Source organism: Manis pentadactyla, chromosome 8 (assembly GCF_030020395.1).
Source record: "Manis pentadactyla isolate mManPen7 chromosome 8, mManPen7.hap1, whole genome shotgun sequence".
NCBI lineage: Eukaryota > Metazoa > Chordata > Mammalia > Pholidota > Manidae > Manis > Manis pentadactyla.
This window is the reverse complement of record NC_080026.1, coordinates 65,969,066-65,988,201: the sequence shown is the minus strand read 5'-3', so window position 1 is coordinate 65,988,201 and position 19,136 is coordinate 65,969,066. Positions and strand designations below refer to the sequence as shown.

Sequence of the window (19,136 nt, the reverse complement as noted above, 5' to 3'; positions counted from 1 at the left end):
CACTTGGATGGCCCCTGATGGGCAGACCGCACTGGAGGGGTTGCGGAGCATGGATTGCCCCTCTCAGCCCAGGGCAGGCAAAAGACCAGGGCTGTGCCTGCTGCTCTGTAGTACAGCAGAGGAGCAAGGCCCTCAGGCCATGGGAAGGAGGGCCCTATCCTGACAGGGTTTTCCTGGAACACAGCAAGTTCCAGGTGAGGGAGGGCCCATGGGACTGCTGGCCAGGTGTCTATAGGAATATGTTCACTGACACATTTAATATTCCCCTGGCAACCGCTCCTGGGAGTTTCCCAGGAGTCTCTGGGTAACCAGATAGCCTTGTCAATCCCTGGATGTGGAAACTGATCCCCAGCAGTGGTCAGGGTGGGAATGGCATGGGACTAGCCTTACAGTGCTGCCTGCCAGGCCCAGCCAGGGGGCAGAGACTTGCCTCCCCAGACTCTGGGTGTGATAGCCAGCAATACAGAAGCGCAGGAACTGCGGACCTCCTGCCCTCCTGGCTTTCCTCTCAGGGTTTACAGGGCTCCTCTACAAAGGACAGGAATTCTGGGGCTCTGAATGCCTGTAAGTAAAGTGGGCATCAGGGCCCTGTGGACAGTGTCCATGGCACTGATTGATTCCAGTGCCCGAACAAATACAGGTTAAGTGTCTGCTGAGGGCCCACTGCTAATTTGTTTCTCACTCCTGCCTGATCTAACAAAACAGCACGTCCTCTGCCTCCCTGGCCCCCTGCTGTGCAGACACTTAGGTCCTCTGTGCCACCCCAGGGCACTCTCAGACCTCCCAATTCCTGTGCCCCTGGTACTCCCCCATGCACGGAGAGGCCTGGAAAGCTTTTCTCACCTCGAGCCATGCCAGGGAGGTGTGAAGAGCTGGAGGCGGGTCAGTGCAGGGCTGTGGGCCAGACTGCAGGAGCCACAACACACTCAACCCCTTCAGATCTCCCTGGTGCTGCGGGTGTGTGGCCTTGGAGGCTGGGTGGGGGGCGATGTGATTGCCCTCAGGCTCCTAGGGCAAGCTGAGCAGAAGGGTGGCTTGGGCTGGTCCAAGGGAACCATGCAGGCTGGCCAGGCAGAGAGCAGACACCATTCCCCACCCAGGGCTCGGGCCGTCCCTCCATGAGCAGCCCCTGGGGAGGGGTAAGAAAACTGAACAGCAGAAGGACCTGCTCGCCAGGGGACCCCCACTGTCTGCTGGCTGCAGTGGCGGGGGTTGGGGTGGAGCAATGACACATGTGTGCCCTGTCACCTTACCCCTGGCTTCCCGGTAGGTTTGGCCATGGGGAGGCACCTGAGAAGCAAGGAGACCCAGAGGAGAGCAGCGGGAACCCGCCCAGTGCTTGCTCACCGTGGCACCCCTGCCAGCAGCCACTGCCACTAGGTGCCGTGGGGAACCTCTCTCTGAAGCACCCTGCAGGGCAGCCCCAGCCCCTGGAGTCCCAGCACCCACTTCCTCCTGTTGTCCTTCCAGCCTTGGGCATCACAGCATGCCCTGTTGTCACTAATCTCAGGGTTGCCTCAGTGTCCCCTCAGATCGGCCTCTCCCACATAATATGTGGATGGGTCACCTGGTTCAGTAGGTCTGGAGCACTTCTAACAAGCTCCAGGTGACACTGATGTGGATGTCACCAGAAGCAAGGACCAGGGAGATTTTTATTTTCCTGAAACAATATTCCAGGCACTCTGTTGGGCAGTAAGTCAAAACGGTGAAACAAACAGATCTGTTTGTGATCCAGGGAGGCAGACAGACTTGATTGGATGACAGTCACTATAAATGGCACCATTAGTGAGTGCTCCAAAAGGATGGACGGGGCGGTGAGAGTTCGGGTCCTCAGGATGGCTTCCTTGACCTGATGACGTGGTCTTTGAGCTGAGAGCCTGGAAAGGGACGGGGAAAGTTTCAGCAGCAGAGGGAGCATGGGCAGAGGCTGGGTGGCAGAGGGACTGCGAGCATTCTGCAGTCTGGGAGGAGGCAGCCTGGCTGCAGCACTGTGACGTGAGTGGGCTCAGAAGTTCAGGTCCTGGCACCAAGCTGGCTCCTCCTTCCCCAACAAGAGGGTCTGCACCCCATGTGATCAGGCCCTCGGCCCCTAGCCTGAATCCAACCTTCAGTACGTGCTCTCAGACACCTCTCTGCTTGGTGAGCAGCCACACCCAGACCGCCTGGCACCTGAGCTTGGCTCCTCACTCCTGAAAACAGGCTGATCTGGAATGTGCACTAAAAAGGAGCAGTAGCAGGGGACAGGCTCCTGCCCTGGTGCACAGCCGCTGGTGTGATGGCAGCCTGGCCCAGGCACACAGACACTGAGGTGGGGACAGCAGGCTTCTCGCTGACGCATGGTGATTTAGTTTCCCCAAGAAAACTGACTTCTTATCCCCATACAGTTGTGACACTGTAGCCTTTTCCTTTACCCTATTGCCACATTAGGGCTTTGTCTGTGTCTTAAGAGCAATGGAAGTCATCAAAGGGTTAAGCATGGGGTTATCTGATTGAATTTGTGTTTCCAAATACCTTTAGGGCTGCAGCATGAAAAATGGGCTGTAAGGAGAGGAGCAAGAGAAAATGGGAGACCCTGGAGAGGAACTGTGTGGGGACAGCAGCTCTGCGCTCAGCCCAGGGGTCCCCAGGCCATCAAAGCCCTAGGAGTGTGCAAGTGACACTTAGTGCTGAGGCTAGCCTGCCCCCAGGCTGGTGCTGGGAGAGGAAGAGATGCCAGGCCTCTGAGAGAGTGGGCATCAGCCAGGGTGGGGACTGTGAGGTTTGGGGACCCCATCTGTCTGTTCCTAGGCTGAGATTCTTGGGTGGAGTGGGGCCCATGGGACGGTCAATGGGGAAGCAAGTATTGGCATGGAGAGGTTGGGGCCAGTCTGGGCCAAGCTTGGAGAGAGACGTTGGGGGCAGAGAGGTGGGTAGAAATAGGGCTCAGGTGGGGGTGCAGTTGGGCACCTGGGAGGACAAGTCTGAGGAGAGTGATAGAAGGCCAGGGGCCCCCCCACCTCAGAGCCTTGGGTCATGACAAGGACAGCGGGGCAGTGGTGACCACAGAGAACACACACTCTGCCCTTGGAGATAAGGCTCAGCCTGGATAGTCGGTGCCTGGCAGGTGAGAGGCCTGGAAGTGGGGAGCATCAGGGCCATGGTGGGCCCTCTCCAGAGGGGCCACAGTGCAGGAGGAGATGGTGGGGACTTGGGCCCTGAGGGGATCTCAGCATCACCTCTGAGGGCAGCTGCAGATCAGCCCTGGAGAAAGGACACTGCAAAGCAGACCAGGGGCTTCTGAAGGCCCCAGACATGGGGGATTCAATCCCTTGGGACTTCAAGCATTGCTTTGAGGTCCATGGTGCCCTGGTGTATGGTCTGTCCTCATCTGTCCGGCTGACAAACCCATCTCCAGGGACCCTGGTGCTGGCTACTACACCTGCATTCTCTCCTAACTGCCAGGTGGGAGAGTCGGGGAGCATGTCCTGTGGGACTTAGTGTTGGCTTAGACAAACTTCCCCATGTTCCAAAGCCTGCAGTTGGCAAGTTCACATAGGGTTTTATGGAGAGAACGTGGAGTCGGTCCCTCATGCTCCTGTACCCTGCTAAGGTGAGCTTTCACAGGCCAAAGACCTGAAACAGAAGGCCTCGCCAGGAAGCCCTTCCGCAGTGCAAGTCGGCGCCTGGTGGGAAGTGTAGCTTCTCTCTTGGGAGTGGGTGCTTCCACCCACCAGTGCAAATCTGGGGCTCTAGGAAAAGTGTTTGTAAAAACTGGGGTGACCCTGGAATAGGAGAGAGCACATCTCTTCAGTCCAGGCTCCACGAGTCTCAGCACTGTGCCACAGGACACCGTTCCGAGCAGGATGTCCCTGGAGCTAAGTGAACCCCCTGGAAAGTGAGCACAGCTTCATTCTCTCTGGTTCTGGGGCTTGTTGCTCCTTGCTTCCAAGACGGGGAAAGGTGTGGGCCTAGGAGACCCTCTGCCTCCAACATTTTATTCATCTTGGGCCAGGCCAGCAGGCCTGAGTGAGCTCCCAGGTCTCTACCAGCTTTGAGGGTTTTAAAAAAATATTTATACTTCAATAAAAAAGTTTATTGTCAGAAAATTACAAACAGTAAATGCCTTGTGATCTGATCTCACCATGACTGTGCAATATCCTGGCCCAAACTCTGAGCCTCTTCATCTGTGAAATGGGCAACCAGCCTGGTTCTGTGCCAATGGGCTCACGTGGGCTGGGCCTGAGGGCGGGGCAGCCATGGAAAGGGCAAGGCTGGTCTCCACAGGGTCACCTGTCCACTGACAGCCCTGGGAGTTCTTGGGGGCAGCAGAGGCTTTGTGATGAGCTCGGGGAAGAAAGGGAGCCTGGTCAGAGGGGAAGACAAAACCTGCCAACCTCCAGGAGCCCAGCCTGGCTATCTCCCCTGAAGTAAGCACATACACACACAGTCACACTGACACACACTCTCATACTCTCACGCACACACTCACACACATTCACACATCCATGCTACCATCATCAGAGCTTCTGTGGACAGACACCAGGGACCTGTGTCTGAGGGAGCTGGGGGCACTGAGCAACTGGGCATGTGCACTCCCAGGTCTGCTACTTAACGGTGGGAACAGATCCCATGGCTGAGTCACCACAGCTGTGACACTCGCTCCTTAGTGCTTCACTGGACACAGAGCAGCCACCAGCCTCAAGAGTAGCTCCAGGCTGGGTCCATGCTGGATGCAGGCGCAGGCAGCTGGTGGACCAGGTAGAGTTGCTGAGGATGGAGGAGAGTCAGGAACCTGGGCACAGCTAACATCCTGAGCCCCCCATTCCTTTGACTTCTCTGTGGGCTTGAGAGAGGACTACGCCACCTCAGAATGAACCCTTCTTCAGAACCAGGAGTCCCACTGGGCCTGGCTCAGGAGCCCAGCTGCGTGGTCACCCCACCATCACCCAGCAGGTGGGATAGCTCCCAAAGCAGCATCTCCAGCCTGGACCAACCTACACCCATCAGTCCCACGGTAAGCCTGGGGTGAGCATGTGCACATAGAGCCTTCCCTCCCCGTCCCCCTTGTCTCCCTCCTGGGGACCACTAGGGGCTTTGACGGGGAGATAGAAAGGCCTGAGCTCTGCTATAGGACCTTGGCATGTTACTGGACCTCTCTAAGCCTGCCCTGCACAAAGAGGCCGATAGACGAGAGTGTGGGCAATGTCCCTCCTGTAGAGAGCATTCAAGGCACAGGAAGGCCATCCCTGAAGGATATGGGGCTAGAATGACCCAGACCTGCCCTTGGCTGCAACCATTCCTTTCTGAGGGTAGTTGGATGCCCCGTGGAGCCTTCCAGAGAGGAAGGATACCTTAGGCATACCTCTAGTCCAGCCCAGAGCGAGGCGTTGGCTGTCTTCTGCTGCCTCCATCATCTGACCCGGGGCTCTACACCCCGCCAGCCACACTGTTACCTGAGGAGGGCCAAGGGTACCCTCAGAGTACTGGGGGTTGCTGGCCTAGGATGCATGGGAAAGCTCTGGTAGCTACAGATGTCAGGGCAGGACAGAGCCTAAACCCCCAAACTTCCCCCTTATCTGGAAAGGAGCTGTGGGGGAGGGGCCTTGAAGCCCTTTATACTGGCCTCTTGGGGTCATGACCTGCTTGCAGTGACCCTGGGAGCCTGTGCTTTCTTTTCAAAGGGGAGTTCTTTCCCTGTCTTTCAACCAGGCATCAAGGTCAGTGCTACTCAGTTATACTATTGGGCAATACAACCTCTTTTTTGAGGCTTGGGTGGCAGAGCATGGGGGGACTCCTGAGGAGAGGAGCTCTAACCGAATGCACCGCCCCAGAGTCTACAGGGCCTGGAACACCATTGCTGACTATGTTGGATACTCAGGATGGGACCCATGTAGTCCACCCAGGAGATGGCTCTGCCTTTTCCCTAAGGAGAGCTAGAGTCAGTCCAGCCATGTGCCTGCTATCTGTCTGTCTGTCTGTCTGCCCTAACAGTTGCCAATAGGCAATCTGAGCTCCCTCCTAGAAGCCTCTGTGCCATGGTATAGGAGCTTGGACTCAACTTTAGGGAGACCTGTATTTCTCCAGCTCAGTCACTTGCTAGCCATGTGGGCGAGTGGCTTTGCCACTCCGAGTCTCAGTTACCCCACCTGCACCTACCCCACCTGGAAACCCTAGCCCTCCTTCTCAAGGCTATTTGAAGGTGACAGGCCAATGTAATGCCCTGTTTCTCTGTCTCTCCACAGGAAGCCAGGCCTCAGGCTGCTGCCTGGGTCCCCTTTCCTACTGTTGATGTTCCCGACCATGCCCACTACACCCTGGGCTCAGTGATCCTGCTGGTGGGACTCATGGGGATGCTGGGCAACCTGACCGTCATCTACACCTTCTGCAGGTGCCTGGTTGGTGGGGCTGGGGACCAGGCACTGAGGGCGGCCAGCCGTGCAGAGACTGGACAGGATGCAGGGTGGGAATGCTGGTGCCAGCTCTGTCAGGGCACTGGTGATCCTGGGCAGGGAGGTCAGGGCTAAGTCCTGAGTGGTCCCAAGCCCAGAACAGCTTGAGTGGCATGTGCTGGTTGGGCCCCAGGCTCACCCTCTGTAGCACAGGTTTTCCTATGACAGGTCCATCCATTTTGCCCTGCTCTCAGCTCACCTCCACTATTACCTGCCCCCATGGGCATCTTCCCTCTGCCTTGAAGAGCAGCCCTGGCACCAGGGGCCTGAGTCCTCAAGACTTGCAGCATGCACCCCTGGCAACCAACTGTGGCTTCCTTCCTCACCTGCTCCACCAGCAGGCTGAATGGCTGGGACATGCAGGTGGAGAAGTGAACCCCTGGCTTTACTACCTGTTGGCTGAAATGACTGTGGGCAAATCATTTATATTCTTTGAGTCCACTTTTCCTGTCTGCAAAATGGAGCTGCTGCAATTTACTTCATGGAGTCAACATGCTGTGTAAGTTCAGTGCAGTGCCCACCAAAGGAGGGCTTGAGTCCTGGCTGTGCCCTGTCCTGGGTCTTGTGATCTGGAGCAAGCCACTTCTTAGTGTTCTTATTTAGAAAATGGCAGGGGGTGGAGGGAAGGATGTACATCAAAGATGGATGATAATAGGAGATGCGGCTTGTGAAAGTGCCCTTCACCACCCCTGAGGGTGAAGACTGCAGAGACACTGGGAGGCAGGGGACAAGGAGAGGTGCCTGAGGAGGGAGGAGGTGTGAGAAGCTCCTGGGAAGGCACGTGGCATGTGGGCACACAGGGCGAGCAGCCTGGGGAGAAGCCATTCGGGAGACCTTGGCCTGGTGGGGCTCGAAGAAATGAAGCATGCGGCCAAATTCGGAAGAGCATAGGTCACAAAGGGGGAGTCCACAGCACAAGAAGAAGAAGCGGACATGTCCAGAACCCAGCTTCTGCGGGGCTGCACGGCAACTCTGGGAAAGGCATTGTTCTCCACTTCATCCTAAAGCAGTTGCCCTCAGGAGTAGGGGGCAAGTTGCCAACTTGAGGGGTCTTGCTTCTCAGCCGGCACAGCCATGCCGCAGAGCTGTTAGGTGGGCTGGTACTTACTGCCGGTGGGATAGGCCTGTGGCCCAGAAGCTTGCCCCTGAGTGCGTGCACATTTGTCATGTGCATGTATGTGGGCATGTTGTATGTGTGTGTGAGTGTGTGTACAGGTGTGAGTGAGGGAAGCTCCCCAGCAGAAGCGCCTTCTGACGGTTTCCACCCCCTCACAGGAGCAGAGGCCTCAGGACACCTGCCAACATGTTTATCATCAACCTCGCAGTCAGCGACTTCCTCATGTCCTTTACCCAGGCTCCCATTTTCTTTGCCAGCAGCCTCTATAAGCGGTGGCTCTTTGGGGAGGCAGGTAGATACTTGGGGTTCCCTTTTGCTGGAGGGAGGAGGAGGGCTGTGGCAGGGGGTGCCCACCCTGGAGGGTGGCCTGGACGAGAAGATGATTTTCCCTTCCTGGACAGAGAGTGGGTGACCGCCCTCAATCCTGTGAATAAGCAAGAGGGAGGACTCAGGGTCCTGTCCTGGGGCTCCACCAGCCTCTGCCAGATGTGGCAAGTAGGCAGGGCGGAGAGGAGCTCAGGGCTGCTCTCCTTGAGGAGCCCAGCACTTGCCACCCCCAGACCCTCTCTCCCTTGGGGTGCCTGCTGGGCTCCCTGCCATAGACTGAGGACAGGGAGCTGTGCCCACAGGCTGTGAGTTCTATGCCTTCTGTGGGGCTCTCTCTGGCATCACCTCCATGATTACTCTGATGGCCATCGCCCTGGACCGCTACCTGGTGATCATGCATCCACTCGCTGCTGTCGGGGTGGTAACCAAGAGGAGGGCTGGGCTTGTCCTGCTGGGCATCTGGCTCTATGCCCTGGCCTGGAGTCTGCCACCCTTCTTTGGCTGGAGTAAGTGGACTGGGAAAACCAGGGGGGGAATGGGAGGGGCATGTGCCAGGGGGCAGGTAGGTGGACTTGGGTCCACCAGCTGGCAGAAGGGGCCAAGGAACTGCCTGAGCCTCAAGGCTGATGAACATTTAGAGGGCATGGCTAGCAGCAGGGGAAACTGAGGCTGCACCATCCTGATCAGAGGATGACTTTGGCTCCCATCCCCAAGCACAGAGGGTAAGATCATGTAGTTCCTGGGTGGTGGGAAGTGACAGGTGCATTTGATGCTGAGTTTTCAGGGAGTCAGACAGGCAGTGGTTGGGGTATGAGGCCTCTCAGCAGGTAGGAGGGTTAGCGGAAGGCACCTGTCCTTCTGGGACAGGAACCAGGAAGCTGGCTGGAGCCGAGGGGAGTAAGACCTGGGGCAATGGCAAGCTCTCTGTTCCAAACTGGCAAGAATGGCAGCAGTGGGCTTTGCCAGCTATCTCCTGTTCGAACCAGCTTGGAGAGCTCCCTCCCATGCACCCCGGATTCCTCTCTGCACTGGGCAGGGCTGGGGCTGGGGCTAGTGTTTGGGGATCTCAGGCCCCACATCCAAAGCCCCTGATGGGTGAGGAGCCAGAGTTGGTGCTGTCCTGAAGGCTGAGCACCTGCCCCTGGCTCCCAGGTGCCTATGTGCCTGAGGGGCTGCTGACCTCCTGCTCTTGGGACTACATGAGCTTCACGCCATCAGTCCGTGCGTACACCATGCTGCTCTTCTGCTTTGTGTTCTTCCTCCCCCTGCTTGTCATCATGTACTCCTACTTCTTCATCTTCAGGGCCATCCGGGAGACAGGCCAGTAAGAGCTGGGCACGGAGGAGGGGCTGGATGGGAGGGGCTCCACACCCATTTGCCAGGGTTGCCCCCACCACGCCCCAAGGCCCATATCTGCCCCTGCCCCCAGCTCCACGTAGGCAAAGACAAGCTGAACACATGTGGGAGGGCCAGCTGTCAGGGGACCACAGGACAAGGCAGGCTGCCTAGAGATCAGCACAACCGGGGTGCCTAGAGGAGTCTCAGGAGACAAGGTCTTCTGAAAAGGGGGTCTTTAGACTCGGTCAGGAAGTCTGAGGGGTGCAAAGAAGACACCATAGGTGGAACCACAGGGAGGCAGCTTAGGCTGGATGTAATGGAGATCTTTCTGGAAGTGACGGCTGCCTGCACTGGGGGGGGATGGCCAGGTCTAGGGAGGCTCCCCAACATGGCCATGACCCTGACATTCCCTGCAACCCAAGTGGGATCGGAACAGACTACCCACTCTTCCTAGGGCTCTGCAGGCTTTCGGGGCCTTTGAGGGCGGTGGTGAGTCCTCCCGGCAACGACAGCGGCTGCAGAGAGAGTGGAAGATGGCCAAGATGGAGCTGCTGGTTATTTTTCTCTTTGTGCTCTCCTGGGCCCCTTACTCCACTGTGGCCCTGATGGCCTTTGCTGGGTGAGCAGTGGCTCAAGGCATGGGGGAGGGGCAAGGGGCCCTGGGGGCAGCCTCTCCCTCCCCAGCCCAAGCCAGCCATCCTCACACCCTGAGTCCAGCCTCCTCCAGACTGTGAGGTGCTGCTCACCTCCTGCCCTCTAGTCCATTGTGGCTAGAGTTTGGGGTCTTTGACATCTGCAGCAGCATGGACATAGACCAGACTTCAGAAGCACTTTTGAGACAGAACTGATAATCCTTTGATATGTTTGGGTAGGAGAACTTGTCCTTGTGCAGGAGTGGCCTGGTGCCCTTTTGGATTAGCCTGTGAAGTCATTAAGAGAGCCAGAGGAGCAGTGGGCATCAGGTGTGGGATGGGGTGTGGGAAGAGCTGGGCAGAGGGCCAGAGTCATTGGGGGTGGGTATGGTTTATTGCCAGCAGCACAGTCTCAAAGGGACAGTGAGACCTGGCAAAACCCCCAAACTGGCCCAGCTTCCTCTCAGCACCCCTTCCACAACTGCACCCCAGGGCGCCACTCACCTAGGATCAGAATTCTCCTTGGCAATGTGGTCCCTGCCACAGGGCTGACTTGGCTGTGCTGGTTTGACTCAGGTTGGGCTGTGCCCCCTGGCAGGGTCTGGCCTAGGGAAAGAAGGTTCCTGAGGGGGTGGGTGGGCTGTGGAGTCTCCGGGGAGGGCCAGCTGGCAGTGCACCACAGCTTCTCTGTCCTAGGTATGCGCATGTCCTGACGCCGTACATGAATTCGGTGCCGGCCGTCATTGCCAAGGCCTCAGCGATCCACAACCCCATCATTTACGCCATCACCCACCCCAAGTACAGGTGTGACCCTCTTGCAGAACCCAGCTCCAGGTCCCCAGGCCCACCCTAATGGGTATGGAAGGCCTGGGCCGGCAAACTGTATATGTATTGCATTGTATATGTATTGGACAGGAGCCCCTAGTATCTGGGAGCAGCCAGTGACACTGGGTGGGGTCTGGAGCTGGTGTGACCCCCTCTGCTGCCCCAGCTTCCCAGGGGGCTCAGCTTGGAGGGACATCAGAGCTCCCTGGGAAACGTACAATTCTAACTATGGGGTTTTTGGAGTTGAGGCCAAAAGGCAGTCAGGACAGACGATCAGCAGTGCTGCCCTCTACAAGGAGGAGCCGCAGACAGTGACATCCTGAAGGGACTGTAGCAGGCCTGGGCGTGGTTCTGCTCAGCATGCCCTCTGCTGACAGAATCCAGGCCACCACGGACCTCTTCCACAAGGGGGCCTTCAGTGCTTCCATCTGCCTGGTGGTGTCAGTAACTCATTGTCCTGCTGAGGCCAGCTGCAGCCTTTAGCCCATCCAGCTCAGCAGCTACTCAGAAGCATCCCTTATGCCTATTTGCAGAGATGTGGCTTGGGCCAGCCACTTGAGGGCTGGAACACAGCACTTGGCTGAACCTGCTACCCTGAGGCTCTCCCTCTGTGCCCACAGCCCCAGAGTCTAACTGTCCATCCCAAACCCTATCAGTGTCCTTCACCCCAGCATCTGTCTGTCCTTCCTCATCACCTCCTATGACTCCCAGAGTCTTTCTGTCCATTACTATCATCCCATCAACTGTTTGTCTATCCTCATACCCCCAGTGTCTGGACATCCCCATTTCCCCAGTGGCTCTCTGTCCACTTCCATTGGCCGTGTATTGGTCTGTCCATCCATCCCCAGCCTCTTGTGCCTGTCGCAGCCTAACCAGATGTGCTGTGCCTGCAGAATGGCCATCACCCAGCACCTGCCATGCCTGGGGGTGCTTCTGGGCATGTCGGGCCAGTGCACTGGCCAGTACGCCAGCTACTGCTCTACCCACCGCTCTACGCTGAACAGTCAGGCCTCGGACCTAAGCTGGATCTCCAGACGAAGGCACCAGCCATCCCTGGGCTCTGAGAACAAGGTGGTAAGGATGCTGGGCCCTCACTGGCTGGCACCTAGCCACTCTTTCCTCTGCCAGGCCAGCCTCAGGCATCTTGAAGAGGCTGCCTCTGAGACTCAGGGACCCCTGAGAACCTGAGACACTGGCAGGACTGCCCCTCATAACCTTCCTGTGGCTTTCCACTGCATCATCCTCCTGATGTACTGGGCCCAGAGAGGTGATGGACTGGCTCAAGGTCGCCTAGCAGCAGGGCCAGAACTGAACATGGGTCTTCTAACTCCAGGTCATCTCTTTTCCGTGCTGGCACCATCCCAGGGGTTTAGAGTCATAGATCAAAAAGACTAGCATTTCTGGCCCTAGGTGGAGCTCCAGAGAGGCAGACCGTAGCTAGCTCAGGGCCCTTTGTTCTCAGCATTAAGCCCCTGTCTCCTGGGAGTCTTGAAGAGCCCACAGTATACAGTGGGAGGAACAGTGGCCTGGAGTCTGGGGATGTGGGTTCAGGCTTCAGCTCTACCATGTCCTCACTGTTTAAGCTTGGGCAAGTCACTCATCCTCTTTGAGCCTGTGTCCTCCTCTGAAAGGAAAAACAGTGGTCTTTCATCAAGACTGGCTAAGGTGCCCATGGGTGGATGCTGACCCCACAGTTGTTGTCAGACCTGTTTGGGGCCTGGAGCTGTAGTGCCCCCTGATGCCCACCGTGGGCCTCACCAAGAGCCTCCACTGACCTCCTTCCACTGCCCCCATCCCTGGAGGTCTTAGCTGAGGGGCCACAGGAGAGCTGTCAGCAGTCCCTTTCTCAAACCACTTTAGAAACAACATCAAGGAGTGAATCTCATCAGTTAACAGAGGCCTAGCCCCTCATGTAGCACACTTACCCCACAAGCTTGCACACACACATGCACAGACACTTATAGTTTATAGCAGACCCGCAAACAGTCGTGGGTCCCCCTACAGTGCATATCTGTGGGGAGGATGGGGAAAGGCCTGGTTGGGGAGGGGCAAGACCGTGAATGTCCCTCTCATCTCACAGTGGCTTTCCTACCTCCCCCAGGGTTGGACCGACACAGAGGACACAGCTGCATGGGGAGGTGCCCAGCTAGTGAGCAGACTGGCACCCTGCAGTCAGGACCTGGAGGATGTGGAAGCCGAGGCCCCTCCCAGACCCCAGGGAGAGGAAGCCGAAGCTCCTGGGAAGGTGACTGGCCCTAGCTCCTGCCAATCTATAACGGGGTAGGGACAAGGGACAAGTAGCCCAAGGAGTGGCCAGGAAAGAGGGGCTTATTCTGATGGGCAGGCTCAATGCTCTCTGGGAATCGTCCTTTTCCCCCACCTCTCTGCTTTCCTTATCTGCCTAGAGGGCCTAGAGAGTCTCTGTGACTCCAAGGTGCTCTGAGCAGGAATGAGTGTGGTGGGTTGCCGCTGAGTGTCTGTGTGTGAGTATATGACCCTGACCACGCATGTACGTAGCAGGCGGTGGTGGCCTTGCTGTGCTCTGATGGATGCACAGCATGTGTGTAAGTGTGTGTGACCATGAGGGTATATGATGTGCAGCCAGGGGGGTGTAACTGGTGCATGGGTGTGATCATGTGCCCAGCACGTGTTCTCTGTCCCTGTGACAAGACAGGGCATGGGATTGAGTGTGCCCCAAGATGTCTGCTCTAAGCCATGCTTGTAACCACGTGTGGGTGGTGTGTACCTTTCTGTGTGATTGGAGGCTGGACATACCTAGGGGGCAGGGAGCTGCAAGCTGTGTATGTGCTTGCTATGAATGCCCTGAGATTAGGATGTCACCCAGAATACTTGTGGCTATTAAAAGAAGGCCAGCTGTCAGCCCAAGTGCCTATGGAACGGAATGTCGATGGCAATTAGAGAAGGCCATATTCTGGAACGCTGGAAATGCCGTGTGCACAGGCCCTGAGGCTGCCCTTCCCCCTCAGCCGACAGCTCCCCACCCTGCCCCTCTGCTCACACCCACACAACACCTCCAGTTCCTGGGCTTTCTCAGTTGCCTCAGCAAATCCAAGACAAGAGGCACTTTTCTGTCTTCCTTCCCCAAAACTGTTCCTCTGAGTGTCCCAGACAGGGAGCTCTGGGCTGCTCCCCACAGTTGTGGAGGATCTGCCCCACCAGCATTCCCATCCCAGAGAGCACTGCTCCCCTGAGGCTCCAGCTCCAGAGAGGACTCCCTCCCCATGTCTGAGCCTGGGCACTGTGCACAGCCACAGAGACAGGACAGAGACCCGCAGCACCCCCACACCTGGTGAATTCCAGGCAATGATGAAAGGCACCATGCCTGTCCTAAAGGGAATACTGGCCTGGGGTGGGGCGCTGGGCAAAGGGGGAGAGCACATCAGCAATCAGCCAACACGTGTGATAAAGCACTGATGTCGAGGTATCAGTACACAGGGTGCTGAGAGCTGAGGCAAGTCCCCAAGGGCTCCCCAGGGAAGGTGGAGGTGAAGCAGAGATTACCAGGCAGGGGTGGGGCTGGGGGTTAAGTAGTCCAGGCTGAGAAAACAGCTTGGGTGGAAGCAGTGGGCACGAGGATCTTGGTGTGTCCTGGAACAGAATGTCACTCTTATGAACCTGGGAGCAACCAAAGGGACACTGGAAGCAGGTGGTGGGGGATGCAGGAGAAGGGAAGAGAGGGGCAGGAGGTGGTAGGAGGCCCAGCCAGGTGCTAGCCTGAGGGTCTGCATCATGCCCTGGTGGACAGGGAGCCCTTGGAGAACACAGTCAGCTTGGGGGGCAACTTTACAGGGTGCCCAGGCCCCTCTGCAGCACCTAGGGAAGGACAGGCTGAACAGAATGCCCCTGCCGGGGGAAGAGCAGAGGGAGCTTGTGCTGTAAGACGGGAAGGGGGTGAGGGCTCTAAGGGAGCAGGGAGAGAGCAGATGCTGGGGCTGCTGCACGGGAGTGGAGGGAAGTGGAGGGAAGTGGGGAACTGGATGGTGGAGGTGTGGAGAGCTCAGTTGGGACCCCAGGAGTCCAAGAGCCTGGGGAACATCCCAGGGAGAGAGACATCCTGCAAGCGACCTTAGACATTGCTGGCTCCATCCTCCAAACCACTGCCCACAGTCTTGGAGAAGGCCCATCCCCCAGCCAGGAGACAGGCTGACCCCACTGTGCAACCTCCCTCACCACACGGTAACCCGGAACACAGAGAGTCATTGGGAGACAGCTCCCAGCGGACACCCCATGGGCTAACAGATGTGTGCTGTTTGCTTTCAGACCAAGGGACTGCTCCCCAGCCTGGACCCCAGGATGTAGGGTGCCCATTGGCTCTCGCTTTCTTCCAGGAACACATGCAGCCCCTTCATATCCCCCTCACACACACAGACCCAGGATCAGCCCCTGAGCCTGTGGCTTTGGAAGTGGTCTTGTCACCCATGCTGTACTGGGTGCACGGCCCCATACCGCAAAAGTCCTGCCCTGTGAAGTGGTCTTCACCCATTTATCTCAACAGCCTGCAACTCAGGTTTAGCCTGAAGAGTGGGAGCCCAAGCCTGCTGGCTTGCTGGAGTCATCTGCCTCTCCTCAAATGCTGCGTGCTGTACTTGTCCATGTGATGACAATGGTGATGGCTCCACAGGGCACACCAGCTAATTATGAGCTGCCTCTGCACCCGGGCTGGGCCTTTCACCACCACGGGAGGGATAGCGCTGTCTCCTGCAGCCTGCAGCTGAAGCCGAGCACAGACCTTCATGCACTGGAAACTTACTCGCCTCTGTCTTCTTTCCCCAGCGTACTGTTTCTACCATGGCTCACACTCTCGTGCACACGTGCATTTTGGGGCACACTTTCCTGCGTGTACATATCTGCATGTGCATCAAACACATGTGCGCATGTAATGCACCTGTGATTTATTTCGATTCAGTGTTCTAAGTTCACCCCAGGGCTATGTGACTCTGACAGGGTATAGGATAATAAAAAGCAGAGAAGTTCTTGGATAAGCATGTTCTCTACCTATTGGACCCGCCAAGGGAGGGAGAACCAGGGTCTGGCTTCTTATGCCCACAGCAACCTCTCTTCCTCCCCTTCCAGTGTCCCCCACCTTGTTACTCTCAGTCCTAAAGCCGCATTTCACATTGTGGAGGTAGAGAAGAGGAGGGAGAAGGACCAGGCTTGCCCCCATCCCCACTCCCAAGTGAGATGCTATTATCAGAAAGCAGCTTGTACACAGCCCGTGGGTACCACCTGTTCTCTGGCTGTTTCTGACTCCCAGGGGAGGCAGATGGAGGGAGGCTGGCCTTCCCCTTTAAGAGCATCCTTCCCTCTACCCTCCCTTTCCCCAGAGGCAGCATCAGGCAGCGCTGAGTCCAGAGAAAGAGCCTCCAGCTCTAGGTACAGCCTAGATCTGGGCTCTTCTTCCCTGTGCAGGGTTGATGCCCTCCCTTCCCTACACTGGTCATGCCCTGTGGCTGGGTCCCTCCAGCTTGGCAAGACAGTTCCTCCCCAAGGAAGTCAGGGATGGATGGGATGGGGCCTGGGAGAGGGGCAGGGAATGGTGTGGGTGAGGGCCAGGGTGCTGGCCACCTCCTGGGCCAGGCTGGAGCAGGGAGGACAGGATGGGCTGCATGATACAGGGCAGAGGAGGTGTTAAAGTTGGGGGAAGAACACAGGTCCCTCCGCAGCTTCTCCTACTTGATATTTTTGTGACCTTGGGCAAGTTACCAAATGCTCTATGATGTGTGGGGCCTCCTACCATGCACGTTGGATGTGCCAGGCCCAGGATATGAGTTGGGGTGCTGGCAGCTGGGAAATTGCTCACATGCCAGGGTCCAGCTCAGACCAGAGCCCTCCAAGAGGACAAGAGAGCGGCCAGCCCAGTGGCTTTCTCCAAGACTCAGTTTCCTTAGCTGAGAGCCAGGGTAGGCCCTGATCCATCTCTTCTGGGGACTCAGGTCTCTTGGGAAAGGGCTTCTGAAGGTATCTTGGTCCAAAGAGCACATTGGCAGAAGTCCTGAGGTGCCTAGGCCCCAATCCAGGACACACTGTTTCTGGGTTACAGGCTGAACACACCGCACACACTTTCCCCTCCCTGCCCCTCTGGCCCCATGCCCCAGCAGCTGAGCAAATGACATCTCCTCCCCTCCTCCCTGCCCTCTGCCATTCTGCCACAAAGGACATGGGGGCCTGGCGGGCGGCGCTGGCAGCTGGAGCTTTCCATGCTGCTGTCAAGTTTTCCAAAGTACAAATGAGAACGGGAGAGCCAGGAATAACTGCTTGGCCCCCAGAGGGTCTGGAGGGTGTGGGCCTGCTCCAGACTGCTTTCAGACTCTGGGCAGAGGGTACAGGTAGGGCCCCCCACCTCTTTCAACTAAGTCTGGACAGTGGGAGGTGCCTGTGGCCACTGGGAGCCCATTATTTGGAATTACTCCTATAGGAATGAATCCAGGCTCCAGCACAGCCTGGGGCCATGCCCTGTGTGACCTTGGAGAAATCACTTAACCTCTCTGAGCCTTGGTTCTTGTGGGCTAAGGTGGCAGCCTCTCAGGGGATAATGGAGTGAGGGGACCAGAGCTGTGTTTAGCCATGCCCAGAGCTGCTGCTATTAGGATCATTTTTATGGCTGGACAACACCAAGCCAATTGCTGGTCTCCTGTGCTGAAGCTCTGTCCAGACCAGATGGAGGCTCAGCTTGGTCCTAGGTACCACTGTGGCTCCATGCTAGATAAGGCACCACCTCAGGGTCCTCACCAGGGAGAAAGGACAGCAAAGATGCAAACTGCAGCACCCCTGCCTAAGGCCTTGAGCTCAGCTATGGTCTCCGGGGCCAAGGGGTGGGTTCGGCTGGCCAGAGAGTGCACATCTGGGCTCTCCAGAGGGCAGAAGGAGCAGGAAGAGGAGAGTAAGGAGTTGAGAGCGTTATCACTAACCTGGCCAGTGTCCATCCTGCCCCCTGGGGTGGGGGGTGGCGCTGGGTGCCGGACACCCCTCCCCAGGGGCTATATTAGCCTGGTGAGTCACAGTGGACCGGCTGGGAGACCACGGGCGGGCGGGCACAGTGTAGGGTTACAGTCCATTTATGGGCGCAGCAGAGGGCAGATATCAGTGTCGATGGCATTCATCCCCAGCTATTCTTAGGAGTCTCTCAGGAGCTCCACACAGCCTGGCTGTGCAGCAAGGGACAGAGCAGGCAAGACTGGAGGGTCCAGGGGCAGGAGCCGAGGTTCCGGATGGATGTGTGAGGGCCTTCTCACTCCACTCTTCTCCCCTTGTCCACAGAGGCTGCCGCTGTCAGCACCAGCATGTCCTACAGTGTGACCCTGACCGGGCCTGGGCCCTGGGGCTTCCGTCTGCAGGGTGGCAAGGACTTCAACATGCCGCTCACTATCTCCCGGGTGAGTGTGCACTGCCCACAGCCTGGCACCCTCAGGAGTGGGACATGTGCAGAGGAGGGTGTGTGCATCTGTTGGGTCTGTCCTCCTCAAGGCTCTTAGAAAGCAAAGCACGTCCCATCGCTGGTGTGGGGGCTGGGACTGGCCCCAGCTAGATGCTGCTGGCCATAGCCCTGGTCTCAGCTACCTGGCCTCAGGTCCGAGCTGGCCTGCCTGATATGAGTGTGAAACATGGGCAAGGGGTGGGTGTTTAGACCAGAGAAGGAAATGCCAAATGTGGAGGGTGGTCAGGCAGGTAGACGAAGAGTACGGCTCTGTCCTAAGTCCTTCCCCTAAGCCTGGAGCATCTCCCTGGAAGTGGGCAGCTGCTATGGGGAGAGAGCACTCCTAGCATGGAGAGAGCAGATGACAGGTAGGCAGATAGACAGATGATGGACAGACTGCTGACTTTGGCTGCTATGCTGTTGGGGCTCGGGGCGGGGCGGGGCTGGTAACTGGGCTCCAGCACCCACTCTATCCCAGACCTGAGATAGCAGCCCTCTTCCCCCCAGCGTCTTGGGCCTGCTTGGGACCTTGCACTAGCTGGCTTCATGGAACTGGGCCTTCCTCACCTGCCCAGAGCTGCATTTCTGCCTGTCTCACATCTTGTTCCCCATTCTCACCTGGGGAAATGGCCTGTGTGTTCTGCAATGTCTGTGATCCGGGAGCAGCCCTGCCTGATGGGGATGTCACAGATCACTGGAGATTGTTGGAGTAACTCTATTGCCCAGCTGGAGACACTGAAGTCCAGAGAGGCAAGAAGCTAGATATGCATCAGAGGAAGCTGTCTATGAGGAGGAACTGCTTTAACCACTGCTGTGTTCCCAGCATCTACACCAGAGCCTAGGACATGGTAGTGTGCAGGCAACATTTGTCAAGTAAGGACATCCCAGGGAGTCTGGCAGAGCTGGCACTGAAAGGCCCCAAGGCTCAGGGTTGACTGTGAGGTACGTGAGGGCAGAGATAAGCCCTGCCTGGTGGGGATGCTGAGGCACAGCCCCAGCCTTGCTGCTGTGGACACAGGGGGCAGGCTGGGGCC

At 57.4% G+C, this 19,136-nt stretch overlaps 2 protein-coding genes across 12 annotated transcripts in view; both read left to right on the top strand.

The window, feature by feature from the left end:
• Positions 1-4,579: 4,579 nt before the first annotated feature.
• On the top strand, positions 4,580-14,987 carry OPN4 (opsin 4). Its single transcript, XM_036926575.2, has 10 exons — positions 4,580-4,993; positions 6,222-6,367; positions 7,704-7,837; positions 8,175-8,378; positions 9,025-9,196; positions 9,665-9,829; positions 10,539-10,646; positions 11,561-11,741; positions 12,769-12,912; positions 14,949-14,987. The coding sequence occupies exons 1-10, from the start codon at positions 4,850-4,852 to the stop codon at positions 14,985-14,987; spliced, it is 1,437 nt and encodes a 478-aa protein (XP_036782470.2). The 5' UTR covers positions 4,580-4,849.
• A 2,720-nt stretch (positions 14,988-17,707) lies between these two features.
• LDB3 (LIM domain binding 3) overlaps positions 17,708-19,136 on the top strand; it is a 57,235-nt gene continuing 55,806 nt past the window's right edge. For 5 of the 11 annotated variants that reach the window (XM_036926551.2, XM_036926550.2, XM_057505837.1 and 2 more), the window contains exon 1: positions 17,863-18,061. In XM_036926551.2, coding sequence (XP_036782446.2) covers positions 17,969-18,061 — 93 coding nt within the window. In that variant the 5' untranslated portion in view covers positions 17,863-17,968. The other 6 variants (XM_036926549.2, XM_036926553.2, XM_036926554.2 and 3 more) reach the window with 6 other exon arrangements.